This window comes from Symphalangus syndactylus, chromosome 21 (assembly GCF_028878055.3).
Source record: "Symphalangus syndactylus isolate Jambi chromosome 21, NHGRI_mSymSyn1-v2.1_pri, whole genome shotgun sequence".
NCBI classification, from domain to species: Eukaryota; Metazoa; Chordata; class Mammalia; order Primates; family Hylobatidae; genus Symphalangus; species Symphalangus syndactylus.
Window position 1 is genome coordinate 71,320,165 of NC_072443.2, and position 20,629 is coordinate 71,340,793.

General features: G+C 43.6%; 1 protein-coding gene across 2 annotated transcripts in view; it reads left to right on the forward strand.

Annotated features, from left to right (window-relative positions):
• The window catches only part of RYBP (RING1 and YY1 binding protein), a 72,595-nt gene extending 65,449 nt beyond the window's left edge, over positions 1 to 7,146 (forward strand). The window contains exons 3-5 of one of the 2 annotated variants that reach the window (XM_055259045.2): positions 2,346 to 2,522; positions 2,628 to 2,726; positions 3,129 to 7,146. In XM_055259045.2, the coding sequence (XP_055115020.1) occupies positions 2,346 to 2,522; positions 2,628 to 2,726; positions 3,129 to 3,381 (529 nt within the window). In that variant the 3' untranslated portion in view covers positions 3,382 to 7,146. The remainder of the gene's footprint in view (positions 1 to 2,345; positions 2,523 to 2,627; positions 2,727 to 3,128) is intronic. The other variant, XM_055259047.2, reaches the window with a different exon arrangement.
• Positions 7,147 to 20,629: the final 13,483 nt, after the last annotated feature.

The window sequence follows — 20,629 nt, forward strand, 5'->3', positions numbered from 1 at the left end:
GTGACAAGTTTTACAGGTTGTCCTGGAGTAAGGTAGGCTCCTCCATCTCAGATTGGATGGGCCTGGTGATTTAGGCTGAGATTTCTCTGGGGCCAAGCCCCTGGCTTACCTTTGATTCTCTCTGTGTTTAGGATAGTCTTAAGTTGGTGTTCAGCTGTCCTGTCTTGTTCTTGGATCAGATTTGTCTGGCGTAAAGTACCCATATTGGCTTAATTGAAACTCTTCATCAGGGTGTAGTTTCTCATAAAGTTTGAATGGTTTATTCACATTATTAACTCCGGCTACATTATTTCATTTTAACACCTGAATATTGGTTAATGTATGGTAGTTTAAACTGTTTGGTAATCCCTGTAGACAGCTGATCTGTGGCCCCAGTTGAATGCACGTGCAGTGTTTTGTAGTGGTCATTTTTTTTTTTTTTAAGTATTAACACAATCATACTTCCTCTTTAAAAGGAGTAAAATGTGTTAGAATGGCTACTGCTGCTGTTAGAATCTGTGAAAAAGGGAAAGTCACCTTTCACCTAGGGGGTCCTGTGTGTTTCTTGGAAGAGAGGGGCTTAGAGTAAGTACATGCCCCTTCTCCAGGGTGCTTTCACATGTGTTTGAATCAATCCCTTGTCACTTGTGATCCAGGCTCAGGTAATACAAGGTTTCATGGTATGCCATCCCATGACCAAAACTTGTATTGCTAGAGGCCAGTGGCAGACTTGCTCTGAGCTTGCCCCCTTTTTTGCAGTTTTCTTGCAAAGCCATGACCAGTACTGAAACACTCAGAATATACCCATTTCAATGCCCAGATTAACTTTGATACTGTCATGGCATAAGCATCTGTCCCTACCTCTCCTGCGTCACCTGTCAGCTGTATCATAGCCACTGCCCAAGAGGTGCTCCAGTAACCACACTTAGCTTAGGGAGCCAGCATGTCATGCACCTAGTGACTCTCATTTTGTTTCCTGGTAAAGAATATCAACATTGGCCAGGTGCAGTGGTTCACACCTGTATTACCCCAGCACTTTGGGAGGCCGAGGCGGGTGGATCGGGAGTTCGAGACCAGCTTGGCCAGCATGGTGAAACCCCGTCTTTACTAAAAATACAAAAATTAGCCAGGCATGGTGGCAGGCGCCTGCAATCCAACCAAGCTACTCAGGAGGCTGATTCAGGAGAATCGCTCGAACCTGGAAGGTGGAGGTTGTACTGAGCCAAGATCGTGCCACTGCACTCCAGCCTGGGCAACAGAGTGAGACTCTGTCTCAAAACAAAAAAGAATAGCAGCATTAGGTAAGAATGCAGCAGCTTTGTTTTGGGTTTTGTTTTTAGATTTTTGTTTTCTAATCCTCCACCACTGACTCTCCCATTGATGAGTCAGACTTGGTCTGTCCAGTTATTTTTCTCCAGTCCATTTCTCCATCCTGGGGAATTGGAAAGGGGGCTGTCGGTTCTGAAGGGGACTATTACGTTGTGGCAGCCAGTTGTTTTACTTTGTAAATGAACCATTTATATATTTGTTTTCCATCTTAAACTTGGAGAGTTTATTATATTGTAAATGTCTATCTAGATGGGAATGTCTTGGAGAGTTAATATTATGTAGAAATAAAGCATAGGCATTCCTCTCTCCCTTTCTCATTTAGGGATGTGAATGGTCATGCATTGTGAAAGTGTTTGGCATCTCTTAGAATTTGTGAACAATAGTGCTAAGAGCCAGTGTCAGTTGGAGATTGGCACAGACATAATGGTTTATGGCACAATGAATGTGTCACTTGTGTAAGATTTTTTTACAGTGACTTTCAGCTTCACTCCCTTGGGAGCTAGTATGAGCCATAGTTACCTTTATTGCTCTGTATGTGTTGTCTGTGCCAATCACAGAGCTGCAGGGGAGCAGAACAAGTTGGAATAATTAGATTGAGGAGTGAATGTCACACTTCTAATTTCATTCTCTTTTCAAGGGATTACCAGTGTCCATTTAATAAAATGAGATTAACCCTCTGCAGCAGGAGTACTTGAAAGCTGTCAGTCAGTATAATCTTGACGGCTTGAAAGAAGTAGTGTTCTCAGCACTCTTAGAAATACTGTCATGTTTTATTGGTTTAAAAACTATTTTACTGCACAGGGATGTGTATGTTAGTGTTATCACATATGAATGTATCATTTCCTTTGAAAAAGGAAAAATTTAGTATCCATACTAAATAATCCATACAGAATAATGCAGAAATAACATGTACCTTATAATTTAGTTTTGAGTTGGCAGATATCAGTAATAAAATACCCAAGGAATTGTGAGACCAGCTAAAAATGTTTAAAAATTTTATAAAGCAAATAGTGATGTATATTTTTTGAACATTTCAGAAAACCTCGGATCAATTCTCAGCTGGTGGCACAACAAGTGGCACAACAGTATGCCACCCCACCACCCCCTAAAAAGGAGAAGAAGGAGAAAGTTGAAAAGCAGGACAAAGAGAAACCTGAGAAAGACAAGGAAATTAGTCCTAGTGTTACCAAGAAAAATACCAACAAGAAAACCAAGTAAGTTTCTGGTTAACTAAGTATAGGATATTACTTTGCAAGTGAATTCAAGATATCTTCTAAATGCCTTTTTTTGTTTGTTTGTTTTGTATCTCCCCCATTTAGACCAAAGTCTGACATTCTGAAAGATCCTCCTAGTGAAGCAAACAGCATACAGTCTGCAAATGCTACAACAAAGACCAGCGAAACAAATCACACCTCAAGGTACTTGGAAACTAGAATGACATACTAAATTACTGCTCTGATTTACTTAATCGTAATCATGAACCCAGGGTGGTTTTGTGCCTTGGGTTTGTAGGCTAAGAAGGTGAAGAGCTAAGTGTGGGTGGAGCTGGTGACTTTTTCCCTTTTTTAAATACTGTGGCCAGAACAGGAAACAGATAATAGTAATTTTCCATTGGTCCCAAGCTTTGCTATCTGTGCTTGTTGGATTATTGCTAAAACTGAGCAGCATGCTCTGTAGTCGGCTTTGGCATGTGCGGTAGGCAGTTCAGATTCATTGCCACAGTGTCATGAAGTCTTGTGCGTATTGATGATGTTCTGCCAGAAGCTGTTTTTGATCCATAACTTACTTAATTGGCTCTTCCCTTGTGGTGTTGCTTCTAGGCCCCGGCTGAAAAACGTGGACAGGAGCACTGCACAGCAGTTGGCAGTAACTGTGGGCAACGTCACCGTCATTATCACAGACTTTAAGGAAAAGACTCGCTCCTCGTCGACATCCTCCTCCACAGTGACCTCCAGTGCAGGGTCAGAACAGCAGAACCAGAGCAGCTCGGGGTCAGAGAGCACAGACAAGGGCTCCTCCCGTTCCTCCACGCCAAAGGGCGACATGTCAGCAGTCAATGATGAATCTTTCTGAAATTGCACATGGAATTGTGAAAACTATGAATCAGGGTATGAAATTCAAATCCTCCACCTGCCCATGCTGCTTGCATCCCTGGAGAATCTTCTGTGGACATCGACCTCTTAGTGATGCTGCCAGGATACTTTCTGCTTGCCATGGGCATCTGGCCACCAAGGAATTTCGCACCCTGACGATTACTCTTGACACTTTTATGTATTCCATTGTTTTATATGATTTTCCTAACAATCATTTATAATTGGATGTGCTCCTGAATCTACTTTTTATAAAAAAAAAAAAAAAAATCTGCTGTGCACAATTTTCCATGTACATTACAACTGGTTTTTTGTTTTTGTTTTGTTGGCGGGGGGAGGGTTGGGAGGGGGAGGGAACTTTTATTTATTGTGTTCACAAACTCCATCCTTTCAGCATATCCTTTTAAGTTTAGTTCTTTCTTCCAGTTATACTATGTACTATCAGTTTTGATATAACTATATATATATAAATATAAAATTATATATAAAGGGTTATTTGAAACCAATCCATGGCAACGCTGGTGCTTGATACACTGTGAAGTGAATACAACATTGAACAGTTACAGATCTGGGACAGTCCCTTCTATGAAAGTGCTGAAATTTAATTAAAATCAGTCTTACATGAAGTATGTTCCAATCGATGTGGGAACTTGACTCTCTCATCTGTCTAAAGAGTACTGGACGATATAAAAATATATATTTTTTAAACAATGTGATCTCAAATTTAAAGACTGCTCCAGATAGCCTGCATTTGCAATGGAATAGCTGACAAATCACAAGTGGTTTAGTTGGGGAGGGCTTTGATCATTCAAAAGTAACTAAAGTAGCTCCAGAATGCCAAGTATTCATGTAAATTACGGTTACATGTTATCATTTGCTGTTCTTACATAAGCACTCGTGAAAATATGGTATTCTGTAACTCGAATTCCATCCATTTTCCAGACCTCTACTCATGTCTGAGGTAAATCTAGAAATTGTCTTAGTTTTAGGATTGAAACAGTCTATAAACTGTATTTTTGGTCCATACAGGAAGCTAGTTCCTTGTTCCTACTTTCTGCCTGACATTGCAGTGGTGGTTTCTGTAATTAAAATTTGTTTGCCTCATGTCCCTTTGTCTCATAAACCTTCACTCTACCGATTCAGTTGTGAGCATTCTTTGTTTTCCCTTCTCAAAACCTACTATGATTTGTTTTACTGAACAAAGGTTATCAACCACACATCCAGTCCTGACATGGAGCTTTTCAGTGTTTGGAGACATTTCTCAATCCCCTGCTGTGGCAGGAACTCCAGTGGTGAACGGCTTGCGCGCCTGCAGCCAGAGTTGCAGGGAAAGCTCGTACTTACCGCGAGCAGCATGTAATCTTTTTTCTTCCTGGACATAAAGATAGCTTGAATAAACTGTTCTATTTCATTCTCACTCTGTTTACTGTCTTGCAAAAAATAATAATAATCAAAGACCACTAATAAGATTCCACCTTTCCTTATTAAAATAACTTTAAAATTTTGTTTTGCTTTTGTTTGGATGTGGGGTCTCTCTTCTATTTGACTTTTACATTTAGATACAGAGTTTGTAGTACTTCAGAGACATTTCAAGCATGAGAATTTGAGGTTACCTCTCTTTATTTGACCGTTAGGGACTCACGTGAGGGCAGCCCAATTTGTGATGAAGCACCACATTTTGGTGTTAAAAACCTGGTTTGCTTAATAATAGAAGTAATTTCTGTCTGTGGAGGCAACAGATAAAAAAAATTAACAGCTTGAATTGAGTAGCCAACAGGAAAGGTTCCTTTCACATTTACATTAAAACTATTCTGTAGTCACTAAGGTACCATAATTTAAATTCTTTTCTCAAAGGTATAGATTGTAAAGCAGTGCCATTTGTTGCTGTGGTCCTATTCTCAAATGCATGGACAATGTTCCCCCCTTTTTAAAATAACGCTTGTGTCTGGGATGCAAGCTATGCTTATCTTTTTAAATACATTTTTAAAGTATTTATTAATGAACCAAAGGAAATCAGATGCTTTCTGTAAGCATCAGAATATATAATACATAGTGATTTGACTATGAATTTTAAATCCACATTTTAGTATTAGTGGGATATTGCAAAGACATTCCTTCTAAAGTTTTAATATTCCTTTTATTAAGGGTCTCAGGGAGGGTAAATTAGTCAGCCATATTTATTTTCCAGAGGTTTAAGAAATTGCTGTTTTTAACTTTTTAAAAAAACTTAAATGTCACCAAACTCATGTAGGTTGCACTGCTTTTTGAACCAATAACTGTTGGTATGCACTTTGTTCAGACACACTGTACTTTTTCAAAAACTAGTTTCATGTAAAGTGATTGGACCCCATAGATTAGTGGAAAAAGCTGATTAACCAGCTACTCATAGGCTGCTAATTCATTCATGCCAATGTTTTGGTTTTTCAGTTTTGCCTCCATGATAAATTAAAGAATGGGGAGGGGTGAAGGAAGGGGGAAGAAGATTGCTTTAGAACAAGTGGCATGAAATTACCAGCTTCGTAGAAACCGCAGCTAACAGTGGGAGTTATCTAAGCAATCAGATGTTACAGGGCCAGCCCTTCAGCTGCTGTGGTGTATTCTGTTGGGTAGTGAGGTAGTAGGTACAGACTTTTCATTTTGGAAATTGATGACATCCCTCAGGCATGTATTCTGGAAATGGAATTCCTGTAACTTCCTGTGTCTGCAGTATGCCCTACAATTAGTAGGCAGCGTGTAAAAACACTAGTGTAGATTATAAAGCTATATATTAAAAGAGGACCAGAAATACTTGGTATTCAGTGGCACAGAAAGCAGGTTAAACAAACAAAAAGCACAGTGTTATGCTTGCAAGTTTCCATTTGTTTTAATACCACGCAATCTTTCACACTCGTGTGTGTGCACGCACACAGAGCTTACCTGACTTGCTCTGCTTGAGTCATGCAGTTAAAAAAAAAAAACATCTTGACACCCACACAATATTCTAATCAAAACCTTTCAGTTTCAGTCTGGATATTTAAAAACATTGGCAGAAGCTTCTGTGAGTTTAGTTCCACTAAGATGTTTCACCTGCCTTATCAAGACCATTCTCAGTCTACTTTTGTTAGCTACCGTATCTTAAATTATTGAAAATTTATTAATTGCTGAATATGTAATAACCTTTGCTTGTATGTAACCGAAAATGGTTTAAGAGCCAACATTTAGAGTATGACAATGGAGCTGAACAGTTTTTAATGCGCAAGCAGTTCTGTTCTTGTGTATGACTTGTAACCTTAATTTACTGTGTAAAGATGGTTACATTATTTCCTTAGCTTTGTTTGTTGGAGACAAATAGAGAATGCTTGTTAAGTATGTCAAAACAATCTTATCTTGTGAATTTTTGTTAATGTATTATACGAGCTATATTTTTCATTTGCCCAGAAAGACAGCTTGTATAACGCTTTTGGAAGTTTCTGCTCTGTAATGTCTTTAGAGCTGACAGTCTGTTAGGTTTGTTTTTTTCTTCATGCTAAAGTGTCAGTTGGTGGTTTTGTGAACTGGTCAAAAATTCACAGGTCTTAAATGTTTTGGGGGAAATTTATATTGGACACTGCTCTTTGTCTAGCAAATAAAAGATGTTAATATATTCCTGTTACTGGCATGTGCACGACTATGTTATTAGAAGCCACTTTATCATTTTCCTGCTTTAAATAGAAATGTCTATTTATGAATTCTGCTTGTAGTTTTTTCACAAATAAAATAGTAAAATTTACATTGGAAATCTTTATTTTTGTGTGTATAGATTGTAGCCTTAGAATAATAGTTAATTTTTAACCTGTGGAATATTTCCAATGTGAATCGGAAGCTCACTTTGTATTTTAGAACTTATCAGAAGCTGAAATAGCTGGGTATCTTAAGTACATGCCTCAAAGATGCAAAAGAAGACAAAATTGAGCAAAAGAATCATCAAAATTTGAAAGAAAATGAACTGTCTCCTAAGTGTAACCTTTGAGATGGATTGCAATGATGTAAAGGAAGGAAATGGGATTTAAGGAAAGAAAATGGAGATGATGCTAAGATTTGCTAATTGAGGACTGAAAATCCTCAAAAGACAACCCCTGTTTCTGGCCAACTGGATTTAGGTCAACTATGTCTCAGAGATGTGAATAAAGTGTGTTACTAAGTTAAAAGCCACACAAGCTCACTCACTGCCCCATGCTAGGGAGACTCCTGCCTGCTGCTGCAGGTGCTGAGGCAGAGTTAAGAAACCACTGAAAACACGTCAAGATCCATCCCCCATTATTTTGTCCTGGGTCTGCACCTGAACTAGCGCTGGAAGGAAGAGAGTGTAAATAGCGCAGGATTTTGAGTTGAAAATGGGTCTGTTCTGATAAAACAGCAAGTCCATTCTTCGCCCTCTTTTTTTTGTACTGAACGTGACCCAAGTTTGGCCCTTCAGAAGTCTTGGAAAGGATCTGGAAGGGTTGAAGGACAGGGATTGGATGGGGTGTCGATGTTTCCCCCAGGCCGTTTTGGATACAGATATGCAATTTGCTAACCCCATGCCCCTCTGCTTGCTTTTGTGCCTGAGGAGTTCGCTGTGAGTTCCCCCACTGCTGATGGCACTGGTGCCATCCTTTGGAGGAGGATGGGAATTGTCTCCCATACCAGGTGTGGACCAAAGCAAGCACTTGGCCTTTACAGGGGAGGCACGAGGAAAAGTCGTTTCTTTCCAGTCGTGTGGACGGAAAGGGAGGCAAAAAGCTTTTCTCTAGTCCTCAGCCAAACTCCAGTGTTGACACCAAGTGTCCAGACCCCCTTTGAGAAATCCCATGGCTAGAGTGTGACAGGATCATGGAAGCAGCTCTTGCTCAATTATTCTTGATCAAGGGTGGAATGACGACTTCAGCCAGCAAGGGCCCAGGCTTTTGCTCTCTGATTTCACGGCCATACGGCCATGCGGCATGGAAATGGAAACCAGCCAGACTCCACCTTGGGCGGTGAAAAGAACATAAGGGACGTCCAGGAGGCCCTTGGTCTAGCATGCCCCTGACCTCCCAGCGGTTCTGGAAGGCCACTCCTAACCCTTCAAACCATAGCAAGGAAGGTTAGAGCCATCTTTGTGTTAGGATCAAAGCTCTTGAGAAGGTTCTGTTGGCTAACCACTGAAGGAAGCCCACGGCCTGTCTTTAGGGCTTCTGTCAGGAAAGTACAATGGACATAGACAACTAGCTACTGCAGGGGGGCTCTGATTTTCTGAGACGGGATCCTAGGATGTGTCTGGAAGCCTGGGGAGTGAAGGCAGACATGGAGGTGTGATGTTCTGCCTGATAGTGCCTCTCTCCAGGCATTAACTACAAGGCTGGGTGGGGGCTCACTGTAAGGCATCCAGTCCCTAAGCATTTATACAGTCCCAATCGTGCATCAGTGCAGTGCTGGTTATAACAGGGAAGAATTTGTGGAGGGGAGGGCACAGGCTGAAATTGGCCCATTCCTACACGTGCTCCTGACCTAGACCTAGAGTAAGTGACACTGACCCCAACTGTCTCCCTACCCACCTCCAGCTTGTGCCAGACATCACTAATCAGTCACAGCGCTTCTTTCCAGCTGAATCCAGACTCAGAATCCTCAGAGCTCATTGTTAGCATGTCTTCCTGAAGTGCAACCCATTTGCCATTCCTTCCCTGGACGAAACCCACCCCAAACAACTGGGAAACGCTTCAAGGCAGTTTCTAATCAATGCTTCAGTTGTGGAACTGCATGAATCCAAGAAGGCCAGCTGAGAGGCTTGGAGGAGTCAGGAAGGAAGAAAACTAAATATCTAACACCCAACTCTTCAAAGAGTTCAACTTCCTGTTCAAAACAGGGTCAGACCAGGGGATTCTTAGTGAGGCCAGTGTTGAGCACTGTAACTTTAAATGCAGCCCTGAAACCCCAGACCTGAAGGCCTGCCAGTGTCTTACCCCTACAGGCCAGACCAGGACCTACTTGCCCAAGCTGTCCCACTGGTTCTGTCAACCGGGGACTCTCAAATAACAGAGTAGAACACCACACGGATATGATTCCTGGAAACCACAGAACTAGGTGAGACTCCTACCTCTGACTGCCTGAGTGTCCTTGGGCAAGTCAGCCAACCGGGCCATTTCCCTCAGTTATCAAATAGGGATTAGAGGTGTATGTGCTCCTGCTGTGTTCTCTGCTCCAAGGAATCATGGCGCAGTGCTCCCAGAGGTGGGTTGTGTGTTACCATGTTTTTAACAACGGGGAGCAAAAACTTTTTTTGAACTTTCATCCTGATGCTTCACTGATGACACCGGAAATGAAGAGAACTTGTTTTGTGATTGTTTTATTGTGTTTTCAAGTTTTAATTCATGAATTTTCCTGTACTAAAACAAAGAGCAAAGTTGGTTACAGCCTGCATGTAAATAAAGTCCAGTGGGATTTTAGACACCAGCTTGATGTTTCTATGTCTACAAACAGTGTTGTAATGAATACGGTCTTTCATCATTAAACATTCGATGTTTTAAAAATGACGTTTACTGTCCTGTTATTATTGAAAAGGCAAAAGGTGAAAGTTGATGGGAGAAGTAGAGATGTGCACGGCACCTGCCGTGATCACACCGTAGAAGCTTACTAAGCATTAGTTGCTGGGTTGTGCATAAATACACGTATACGTACACACATGTATATCTTCTTAATTGAGAATGGGATTTTTTTCATTGGTGCATAAATGCCGCAGGCTTCTTGCACAGAGATGTTTGAGGTACAAACCCCTAGATCTGCCACAAACACACTCATGGTGTGAATTCTAGATGAGAATCATTTTTTCAGCCTGAGTAATTCAGCCATCACAGCAGCCCCAGAATGAGGAGCGCTCGGTGTCTGGGAACCAGGCAGATTTATAAATTGTATTCATTGCCTCTTCACATTAAAAGGAATTTGTACCCGTTTGGAGAAGTCTCCAATAGAGTTATCTTATTGGTTGGAATTATAGCAATCTAGCAAATGTGTGAATCCAAGGCATTTCCAAGAGGCAGAAACCTCTAATAAAATATACTGTGAAGTTCCAAGCAACCCCTGCTTGTAGAAATCATCCTGACAATGCACACGAAGGCAGCAAACAAATAGGGGAATAAGAGGGAGACTTGCAAGTGGCTTCCATTCATCTTAGAACAATCAGCGGCCTCCGGCGCTGTTAATGCCGTTAATCGTGTCGTGGTGTCGCGTGTGGCCTCTGCTGGCTGGCAAGATGGGGACCACTTTGGTGGGCTGCTGAGCAGAGGCAGGAATGCCAACACCCCGGCTGGGCTGGCCCCTCTGCTGCAGAGGTTGATAAATCTCGAGTGGGAGCTTAGGCCTAGATGAGACTGAGTGAACTGGAAATGGAGACACATGTGAGTAGAAGTGGTGGGACCAACAGTTCACTCTACAACCTTTGTTTATGTTCCCAGCCCTCTGACCGTTATTCATTAGTGGTTTATTTTTTGTTTTTCTTGTTTTCTGAGACGGAGTTTTGCTCTTGTTGCCCAGGCTAGAGTGCAATGGGGCAATCTTGGCTCACGGCAACCTCCACCTCCTGGGTACAAGGGATTCTCCTGCCTCAGCCTTCCAAGCAGGTGGGATTAAAGATATGTGCCACCATGCCCAGCTAATTTTTTGGATTTAGCAGAGACAGGGTTTCACCATGTTGGGCAGGCTGGTCTCGAACTCCTGACCTCAAGTGATCCTCCCGCCTCAGCCTCCCAAAGTGCTGGGATTACAGGCGTGAGCCACCATGCCTGGCCAGTTATTCATTGGTTCTATGCAACATGGATTGGTATCATCATAGCAAAACTTATCGAAGTAGAAAGAATGGCACATTTTATTGGTACTGTTTTAATGCCTTATGTAAACACATTTAATCTTCACAGTGACTCTATTGAATATAGCAGGGGTTGGCAACTACAGCCCATGGGCCTAATCCATCCCAATGCCTGTCTTTGCATAGCCCTCTAGCTAAGAATTACTTTTACATTTTTTTAATGGTTGAAAACAATATTTAAAGAATTATAATTTAGGCCGGGCGCAGTGGCTCACACCTGTAATCTCAACACTTTGGGAGGCCAAGGCAGGTGCATCTCTTGAGGTCAAGAGTTCAAGACCAGCCTGGCCAACGTGGTGAAACCCCATCTCTACTAAAAATACAAAAAATTAGCTGGGTGTGGTGGCGTGCACCTGTAATCCCAACTACTCAGGAGGCTGAGGCAGGCGAATCACTTGAACCCAGGAGGCGGACGTTGCAGTGAGCCGAGATCATGCCATTGCACTCCAGCCTGGCAACAGAGCGAGATTCCATCTCAAAAAATAAATAAATAAATAATTTTAATGATTATTAAATGATTTTTGAAGAATAATTGTGATGTGAAAATTACATGAAATTCAAATTTTAGTGTCGGTCAATAAAGTTTTATTGGAACACAGCGCACTTATTCATTTATATATTGTCTATGGCTGGCTGATTTCCCCACTACGATAGCAGAATGGAGTCATTGCAACAGAGACTGTGCGGCCCAGAGCCTAAAATATTTACACTCTGGCCCTTTCTAGAAAAAGTGTGCTAACCCCTGCAATATACTCCCATCTTAGTCACGTTCTATGAGGTAAGCAGTGATACAGCCCTCCATGTCTGGAGACTTAGTAAAAACTCAATAAATAGTTGTGGAATGCAGGAATCCTAACTCCCTGCTTTACAAATGAGGACGCTTGGGCACAGGAAGGTTACCCAGCTAGTAAGTGGGGCAGTCACGGTTTGAATCAAAGCTATCTAATGTAGAGCCCTGGCTTTTAGTTTTCAAGAGACTGAATGCACAGCTTGCCCCAAAGCGTGTTCCTTGAAACATCACGTAGGCCAGATGCCTAGCTTTGGCCAAATGTGTTTGGCAATGACTGTTTAACATAGACGCCTTCTTGAAGTTTCACAGTGATCATCAGTGTATCAAAGGCTCTCAGAAGTGCTACAGGAAAGAGACCCATTTAACTTTCTTTACTATGGTGTTTTAAAAACTTAAAAAAAATTTGACCTACCTTCCACCAACTTATATAGCTTGGGTGAAAGCTTAAGAGAACAGAGCGAGGGACTTGCAGGTAAGACATACTAGGTACAAATTGCATCTGTGACCTTGGGCGCATCATTAAACCTCTCTGAACCTCCGTTTTTTTCTCTGTAGAATGGTAAGACAGTTCTAAGGATTTAGTGAGCTGATGAGGTCCTGGCTCCTGGTAGATGCCCAGAAAATGACAGTTCCTTGCTCCACCTGGGTACTGACTTAGATGTCCTGCAACCTGCTATTTCCCACCATAGGGACCACATTGGGAACCAGTGTAGCTTTGCAAAGTGACAGCTCATTTCATGTTCAGGTGCCTAGTGGTTACAGATAGGACCATTCAGAGCCATCAAATGCAATCCCAACTGCAGAAGAGGGAAGGTTCTGGCATCCTAACCGCAGACTGGAAAATGCTCCCAGAGTATCTGCATGCCAACAGCATGGCCTGGCCTGGCACCGTGGCAGGGAGCCACACTCCCCGCCTTGTGGGTTTCTCGTCCATCATTTTCTGGGAGAGATCTAACAGTGTACTCCGGCTGTCAGTAGCGCTCTTGAATCCGCTCTCATCTTAGTCACACTCCTGCTTAAGTGAGTCGTTCTTGACTCCCTGGACACCAGAAGCCTTTCTTCCTGACAGCAGGTGAGAGGCTGGCAGCCTCTTGACGTGACCATTCACTTCAGTGCTTTCGAAAATCCCCGGCTGCCCCGCGACCCAGACATCTGAAGATTTTGCTCAATAGACTCTGCTGCCAGAAGGTGTGTTGGGACTTGGCGAGCCCAGCCTTGCACTTGCTCTGCCTGAGCCAGGGTAATTCCCTCATCAGTGCCTACCCTCGCCTTCCTGGAAAAGTCTGGCCCTCCCCAGGGGGAAGAGAGGGAAGGTGGCACACCACCTGGCACACAGCAGGAGCCCTGTAGATGATCTCACTGCCCAAATTATGGAGTTTGGTGAAATGCAAATTCAACATGTATTCTAAGAACAAAAGGGAAGAACTCAGAAATTTCCTTTCTTAGTATACCCTTCTGCCCTGATGGTGCTTTGGCTGGAAAGTTTGAAAAAGCCTGCTACCTTCCTACCTCGCACTCCACAGAGTGCCTAGTTTCGGGAGGGCTGGAAGGAGGGGGAGGTATATATTGACAAAGTATGAGTTCCCAGGCCCTCCCATGAGCAGGGTTTTTTGTTTGTTTGTTAGTTTGTTTGTTTCAGATTCCATGTGCATTTGCTAGTTTCTGGCAGTTGGCAGATTGAGCCAGCGGCTGCCTTTCACACATACTCCTGAAGACCTCTAAAAAGCATGAGAATCAATCACCTCAGCACCCCAAGAAGCCAATGGAAGACCAGCATTGACTCTGCTGCCGTTTTTGTTTTGTTTTGTTTTGTTTTTGAGACAGCGTTTCGCTCTTGTTGCCTAGGCTGGAGTGCGATGGCACGATCTTGGCTTACTGCAACCTCTACCTCCCGGCTTCAAATGATTCTCCTGCCTCAGCCTCCCAAGTAGCTGGGATTACAGGTGTGAGCTGTCACGCTCCGCTAGTTTTTTGTATTTTTAGTAGAGGCGGGGTTTCACCATGTTGGCCAGGCTCGTCTCAAACTCCTGACCTCAGGTGATCTACCCGCCTCGGCCTCCCAAAGTGCTGCGATTACAGGCATGAGCCACTGCACCTAGCCTCTGCTGCTGTTTTGATCAAAGGACATAGTTGCAAGATAGTGACCTAGTCAATACCCTCACCCCCTTCTCCAGCTCCTCCCTGTCCTACCTCACCGTCCTCTTGGGGAACAGGTGCTCCCATTCCAGGGCCAGCCATCCTGCTGGGAGTTTGCATCCCAAGCAGCAGCAGGCCCTTTGGGAGGAGGGGAGCCGAGATGACCATCAGCCTTCCAGTGTCGCTTTGAAAGGTGTAACATTTTATTCCCTGAGTTTTGTATGCCTCCGCTTAGCTGCTTTTCTCTTAGTGCATAGCCAGGCTGAAAACCAGATTTGTCTGACGAGAAGAGCTTGTATTTGAATATAAAAGCAATGACATCTCTCAATTACTACATGGTAGAGAATTTAAATTTTTTCTCAATCCCCTTCCTTTCCTTTCTCTTTCTTTCTTTCTTTTTTTTTTTTTTTTGAGACGAAGTCTTGCTCTTGTTGCCCAGGCTGGAGTGCAATGACATGATCTCGGCTCACTGCAACCTCCGCCTCCCGGGTTCAAGCAATTCTCCTGCCTCAGCCTCCTGAGTAGCTGGGATTACAGGTGCCTGCCACCACACCCGGCTAATTTTTGTATTTTTAGTAGATATGGGGTTTCACCATGTTGGCCAGGCCGGTCTCGAACTCCTCACCTCAGGTGATCCCCCTGCCTCAGCCTCCCAAAGTGCTGGGATTACAGGCATGAGCCATCACTCCTGGTCTTTTCTTCCCTTCCTTTTTCATAATGGAATCCCAGTGATTAGCCGGGCTGATTGCCTTCTAGGATGAAGACAACATTTCCCAGCGTCCCTTACAAAGCTAAGCATGGCCAGGTGACCATTTTCTAGCCAATGCGAAGCAAGCTGAAGTGCCATGTGTCTCTTCCGGGAAGTGTTCCGAATGATGGGGGTGGAAGTGGAGAGACAAGCATCCTCTAGCTTTCCAGCTTGGAACTTGAATGTGATGCCTGGAACTCTACCAGTGATCTTAGACCATAAGGGAAACATTAAGGATGGAAGCCACATATTAAGTATGGCAAGAGCCGAACGACAGAAGCCCGGGTCCCAGGTGAACCCATGGAGTTGCTGTTCCAGGCTGGCCTTGTCTAGCAATTTGACCTCTTATAGATGTCATAAATAAACCTCTCTTTTATTTAAGCCACTATTACTTTTGAGTTTTCTTTCTGTTATATGCAGATGAAGTTAGTATTAACTGATTTTAAAAATTTCTAGTAAAACGGATGCTCCCCTCCCCCCAGAAAGAAATGGGCCACATTTCTCCTGAAGCCTCCTGTAGCCCTGGGTTTGAGTAGCTTGGAACTATGGACAATGCAAGGGTTTAAGGTCAGTGGATTTGGGGTCCAGTGGATTTTTCCTATACGAACAGGTCATATTAATACCTTTTTTTCATAGAGCTGCTATGTTTAATCCAATATATATTTCTTGACTGCCTGCTTTGTACCAGTTACCATGTTGATCCAGAGCTGAATAATACAGTCCCTGTCTTCTAGTGCAAATTGTCTTCAGTGCTATGTTAGGTTTCAGCTAGCCGACTTAGTCTCTGCTGCTGGGAGGTTTCGAAGATGAGAGTGAAGTTAGATCTTAAATGAAGGATTCATGAATGGCTTCAGAGGGTCTGTGACACGAGTTCCTTCTTGAAAATTTTCACAAAAATTGTGTGTGTGTGTGTGTGTGTGTGTGTGTGAGATAGCAAATGTGCATTTTTATTGGAGACAGTGTTTGTAATTTTTTTTTAAACAGAATCTCTCTCCATTGCCCAGGCTGGAGTGCAATGGGTGACCTCTGCCTCCTGGGTTCAGGCGATTATCCTGCTTCAGCCTCCCAAGTAGCTGGGATTACAGGTGCCTGCCACCATGCCTTGCTAATTTTTGTATTTTTAGTAGAGACAGGGTTTCACCATGTTGGCCAGGCTGGTTTCGAACTCCTGACTTCAAGTGATCTGCCTGCCTCTGCATCCCAGTGCTGGGATTACAGACGTGAGCCACTGTGCCTGGCCAGGTTTGTAATTTTTATTAGAGTCTAGAATGCTTCCATGGTCTTAAGTGGAAGTGCTACTGCGAGCTAAAAAGGATCCAGATAATCTTGGTATGGCTCTCACTTCTCTTCCGCTAAATGGCTTCCTCCTTGAAAAAGAATCTGTATAATGCAGAGAATGTGATGGCCACATAAGTTAACAGGGCACTGTTGGGCTGCTTCAAATGGAACATATGCCCACCAGAATCAATCAGCTGAGGCTGTGTTTTGCTACTGTAACAAATGACCTCAAATCTCCAAGGCTAACAACAAAGGCTTGTTTCTCATCCATGCCAGTGTCCCTGTGCATTACTCTGGAACCCAAGCTGATGGAGCAACCTCTCTGGGATATTATTGTCAACCTTGGGGCAGAAGGGATAGCAAACCATGCACTGCCTCTTCAACCTCTGTTTAGAGGTGACACGCATCACTTTTGCTCACGTTTTACTAGCCTAAGAAGTACACGATCACTCCTGACCACAGAAGACTGGGATCCCATGAGAAGGGTTCCAGAGGGAGAGGAAGCACACATTCTGAGCATTAATCGATCTACCACACCATTTTATTGGGATACAAGAATGCGAACAGAAACTGATCAAAAACGAGCAGGAATTAAACCTAACCCAGCTTCTTCAATTTCACTGTACTCAACACTCTGCAGCCAAGGAGACATGCTGAACAGAAAAACCTGGTTTTCCATTCTTGCCACATTGTTAAAATTGGAAGAAAATCAAAACCAGGTAGAGGTACTTGGACTCTGGGAGTCTTTGTGATGGGCAAAAGACAAGACTAGTAAAATGGGTGTGTTTAACAAATGTCTACCATTAGCCAAACTAGGGGCCTGCCTCTTTATGCCCCCAGTACTGGCCTTTATATCAGGATGCTTTTAACACATAGTTCATGCTCCCTGGATGTACCTTGCTTAACATACCCATAGTTTGAAGAATTTCCTAGATCCACATAGCACGCTAAGTGTAATCGATTGGATCGTGTCCTTGCCACCCCAGCTACCACCACCAAATTCATATGTTGAAGCCCTAAACCTGTATTTGGACACAGAGCCTTTAAAGAAGTGATCAAGGTTAAAGTTACAAGGGCAGGGCCCTAACCTAATAGGACTGGTGTCCTTGTAAGAAGAGGAAGAGACACAGAGGAATGGCCATGTGAGGACACAGCATGAAGACAATGATCTGAAAGCCAGGGAGAGAGGCCTCAGGAGGGACCAGCCCTGCTGGCACCTTGATCGTAGACGGTCAGCCTCCAGAACAGTGAGAAATAAATGTCTGTTGTTTAAGCCACCTAGTCTTTGGTATTTTGTTATGACAGCCCAAGCATCGCAATACGTTAAGAAAAACTGGCCGTGTGTGGTGGCTCACACCTGTAATCTCAGCACTTTGGGAGGCTGAGGCAGGAACATTGCTTGAGCCCAGCCTGAGCAACATAGTGGGACCCCCATCTCTGCAAAAAACAATTAAAAAATTAGTCACACGTGGTGGAGTACAGATGTAGTCCTAGCTACTCGGGAGGCTGAGGTGGGAGGATCATTTGAGCCCAGGAGGTAGAGGCTGCAGTGAGCTGAGATTGAGCCACTGCACTCCAGCCTGGGTAACAGCGAGACCCTGTCTGAAAATAAAAGAAAGAAAGAAAAACGAAAATAGCAGCCCCAGTCCCCAGCCCTACCCTCTTCCCTTCTCTGCTTCTTCAGAGGAACATTTTCTGTTCTGTATCACTATTTCTTTGGTACTTGTTTCCACCTCTCTTAAGAATCATGCCTAGAGCTCCTTGCTGTGTTTTCCATCTTGTTATCTCTTGACTTTCCACTATGGAAGATGAGATTTTAGCCCTTATTCCCTCTGCCCATCCTCATCCTATATAAGCAGACTTTTCTCTCACCCCCTGCCCAACTCTCAATATTATTATACTGTATTTGGCTAAATCAAAATTCACTATTTCTATTGTTTTGACTTTATTAGTGCACATCATCACAGTGGTGTTTTATGGTAAAACCATGATTGTTTTTCCTTTCCTACACAATTTTTGTTTTCCTAGAGTTTATGATTTTTTTTTTTGTTTGCTTCCTTATCATCAATTCTACCACAAACACAGGCAGGGTGAGTTGGAGTCCTGGTTGGATGTAGCATTTCACAGAGAGGTTTTAATCCAAGGGTTTGTAAATGAAGGGGCTGTTGAGAGAGGTGTGGTCGAGAATGGAGAGGCACCCCAGGACTTCAGCAACAGTAGGAAGCTGTTGACAGTGCCAGGCCTGAAGGGCAAGGGGAGGAAATAGTGTTCCTGGAGGCTAAGAGATTGAGCTGCGGAGGAGATGCCTGTAGGAGCTGTGTTTGGGGAGGGATGACATAGCCACTGCTGAAATGGCGGTTTATTAGTTCGTTCCCATATTGTTGTAAGGACCTACCTGAGACTGGGTAATGTATAAGGAAAAGAGTTTTAATTGGGTCTCAGTTCTGCATGCTGTACAGGAAGCATGGTGGGGGAGACCTCAGGAAACTTACAATCATGGCAGAAGGTGAAGAGGAAGGAGGCATATCTTACCATGGCGGAGCAGGAGGAAGAGAATGAAGGAGGAGGTGCTACACACCTTTAAACAACCAGTTCTCAGAAGAACTCACTATCACAAGAACAGCAAGGGGGATGTCCACCCCGATGATCCAGTCACCTCCCATCAGACCCCTCCTCCAACATTGGGGATTACAATTTGACCTGAGATTTGGGTGGGGACACAAATCCAAACCTTACCAGGTGGCATCAAAGCAGTCAGGGAGAGGCACGGAATACACTTGACCTCTCTCTTTTCTTCCGCTCGCATATCTTCCCAGTGCCTCCCATTAGCCAAACTCAGTCAGAACCCAGGTAAGGGAGCCAGGAGTTTCAATCTGCAGAGACAGCCTCCTGGAGGCTGCCGGCCAAAGAAAGGCAGAAAATGGATGAGGTGGGCCATGGTGGAGACTCCCAGCACATTAATCCAGTAGTCTCATTTCTTCTCAGCAGATTCACTGGCTTCAGGTATCACAGCAGTTTCAGCTTTTTGGAGACATGTCTCCCAGAGCACAGCCTCCTGACCTGCTCCATCCAGGCTGGGGGTCCCTGCTCTCATAGCGGCATCTCCTTGACCGTCATCCTGGGACTCCCTTCCTTCTCTTCAGTGTTGTATCTCCTACTTCCTGCAGGCTCTGTCTTTCTCCTTCTTTGCTTACTCCCTCATTTTGGTGGAGCTCATCGTGCAGTAGCTTCCTGAGAAAGGATGTGTGTGTGGGAGGTACATTCTTTGAGACCTTTCAAGACTAATGATGTCTTTATTCTTCCTTTACATTTGACTGATAGCTTGACTGGCATAATCTCCCAGGAGGAAGTGGTTTTCCGTCCTCACAGCTGGTGACACTGATGAGAAAATCGAAGCCCTCTGACTCCTGATTCTGTGCATGGAGATTGTTTTCTCTCTGGAAACTTAAAGAATCTTCTCTGTGTCTTCGGTGTACTGAGGTTTCATGGCTATGCTCTTTGGTGTGGGTCTCTTTTCACCACTGTGCCAAATACCCAATGGGCCCTTTCAATCCTTCAGGGTTGGGAAATTCCTTTGAAATATTTCACTAATGACTTCCTTCTCTTCATTTTTTTTTCTGCTTTCTTCCTAGATCTCCAGCTACGCAGGTATTGTATCTCCTCTAATTTTCTTACAATTTCTGTCTTGTGTTGCGTTGTCTTGTGTATCTCTTTATGCATTTGGTCTTCTTTGAAGGAGATTTCTTCATGTTATGGGTTGCATCGTGTCTCTCCAGAAGATGTTGAAGTCCTAACCCCCATTGCCTATGAATGTGACCTTATTTGAAAATAGGGTCTTTGCAGATGATCAGGTTAAGATGAGATCATTATTAGGGCAGGTCCCTAATCCAATATGACTGTACCCTTATACAAAGGGAAAATCTGGATACAGAGACAAACACACACACAGGGAGAACACCGTATAAAGACAGATCTGACAATAAATCTACAAGCCAAGGAATGCTCAAGAGTGCCAGCAACCCACCAGGAACTAAGAGAGGAGCAGGGCACAGATGGCTCTCACAGCCCCAGGAGGAACCAACACTGCCGATTTCCCCTTCGGAAAAGTGAGATGATACATTTCTGTTGTTTAAACCACTCAGTTTGTGGTACCTTGTATTAAGCTTAGCCTCTACTTTAGCCCAAAGCTGCCTGCTTACATATTTCAAGTTCAACCTAGAGATTTCTCTGCACACAGTGAACTGTAACCCAACTAGTTGTGGAAACAGACTGTAACCTACTCTTGTACCAATCACAGAGTTTTGGCCAATCACAGGCTGCCAGCTGTTCAAACCATGTTCAAGTAAGGCAAACGCCCAGCTATAGCCAATTCAGCTGTTTCTGTGCCTCACTTCCATTTCCTGTATCTCACTTTCCTCTCCATAAATATTACCCCATCATGT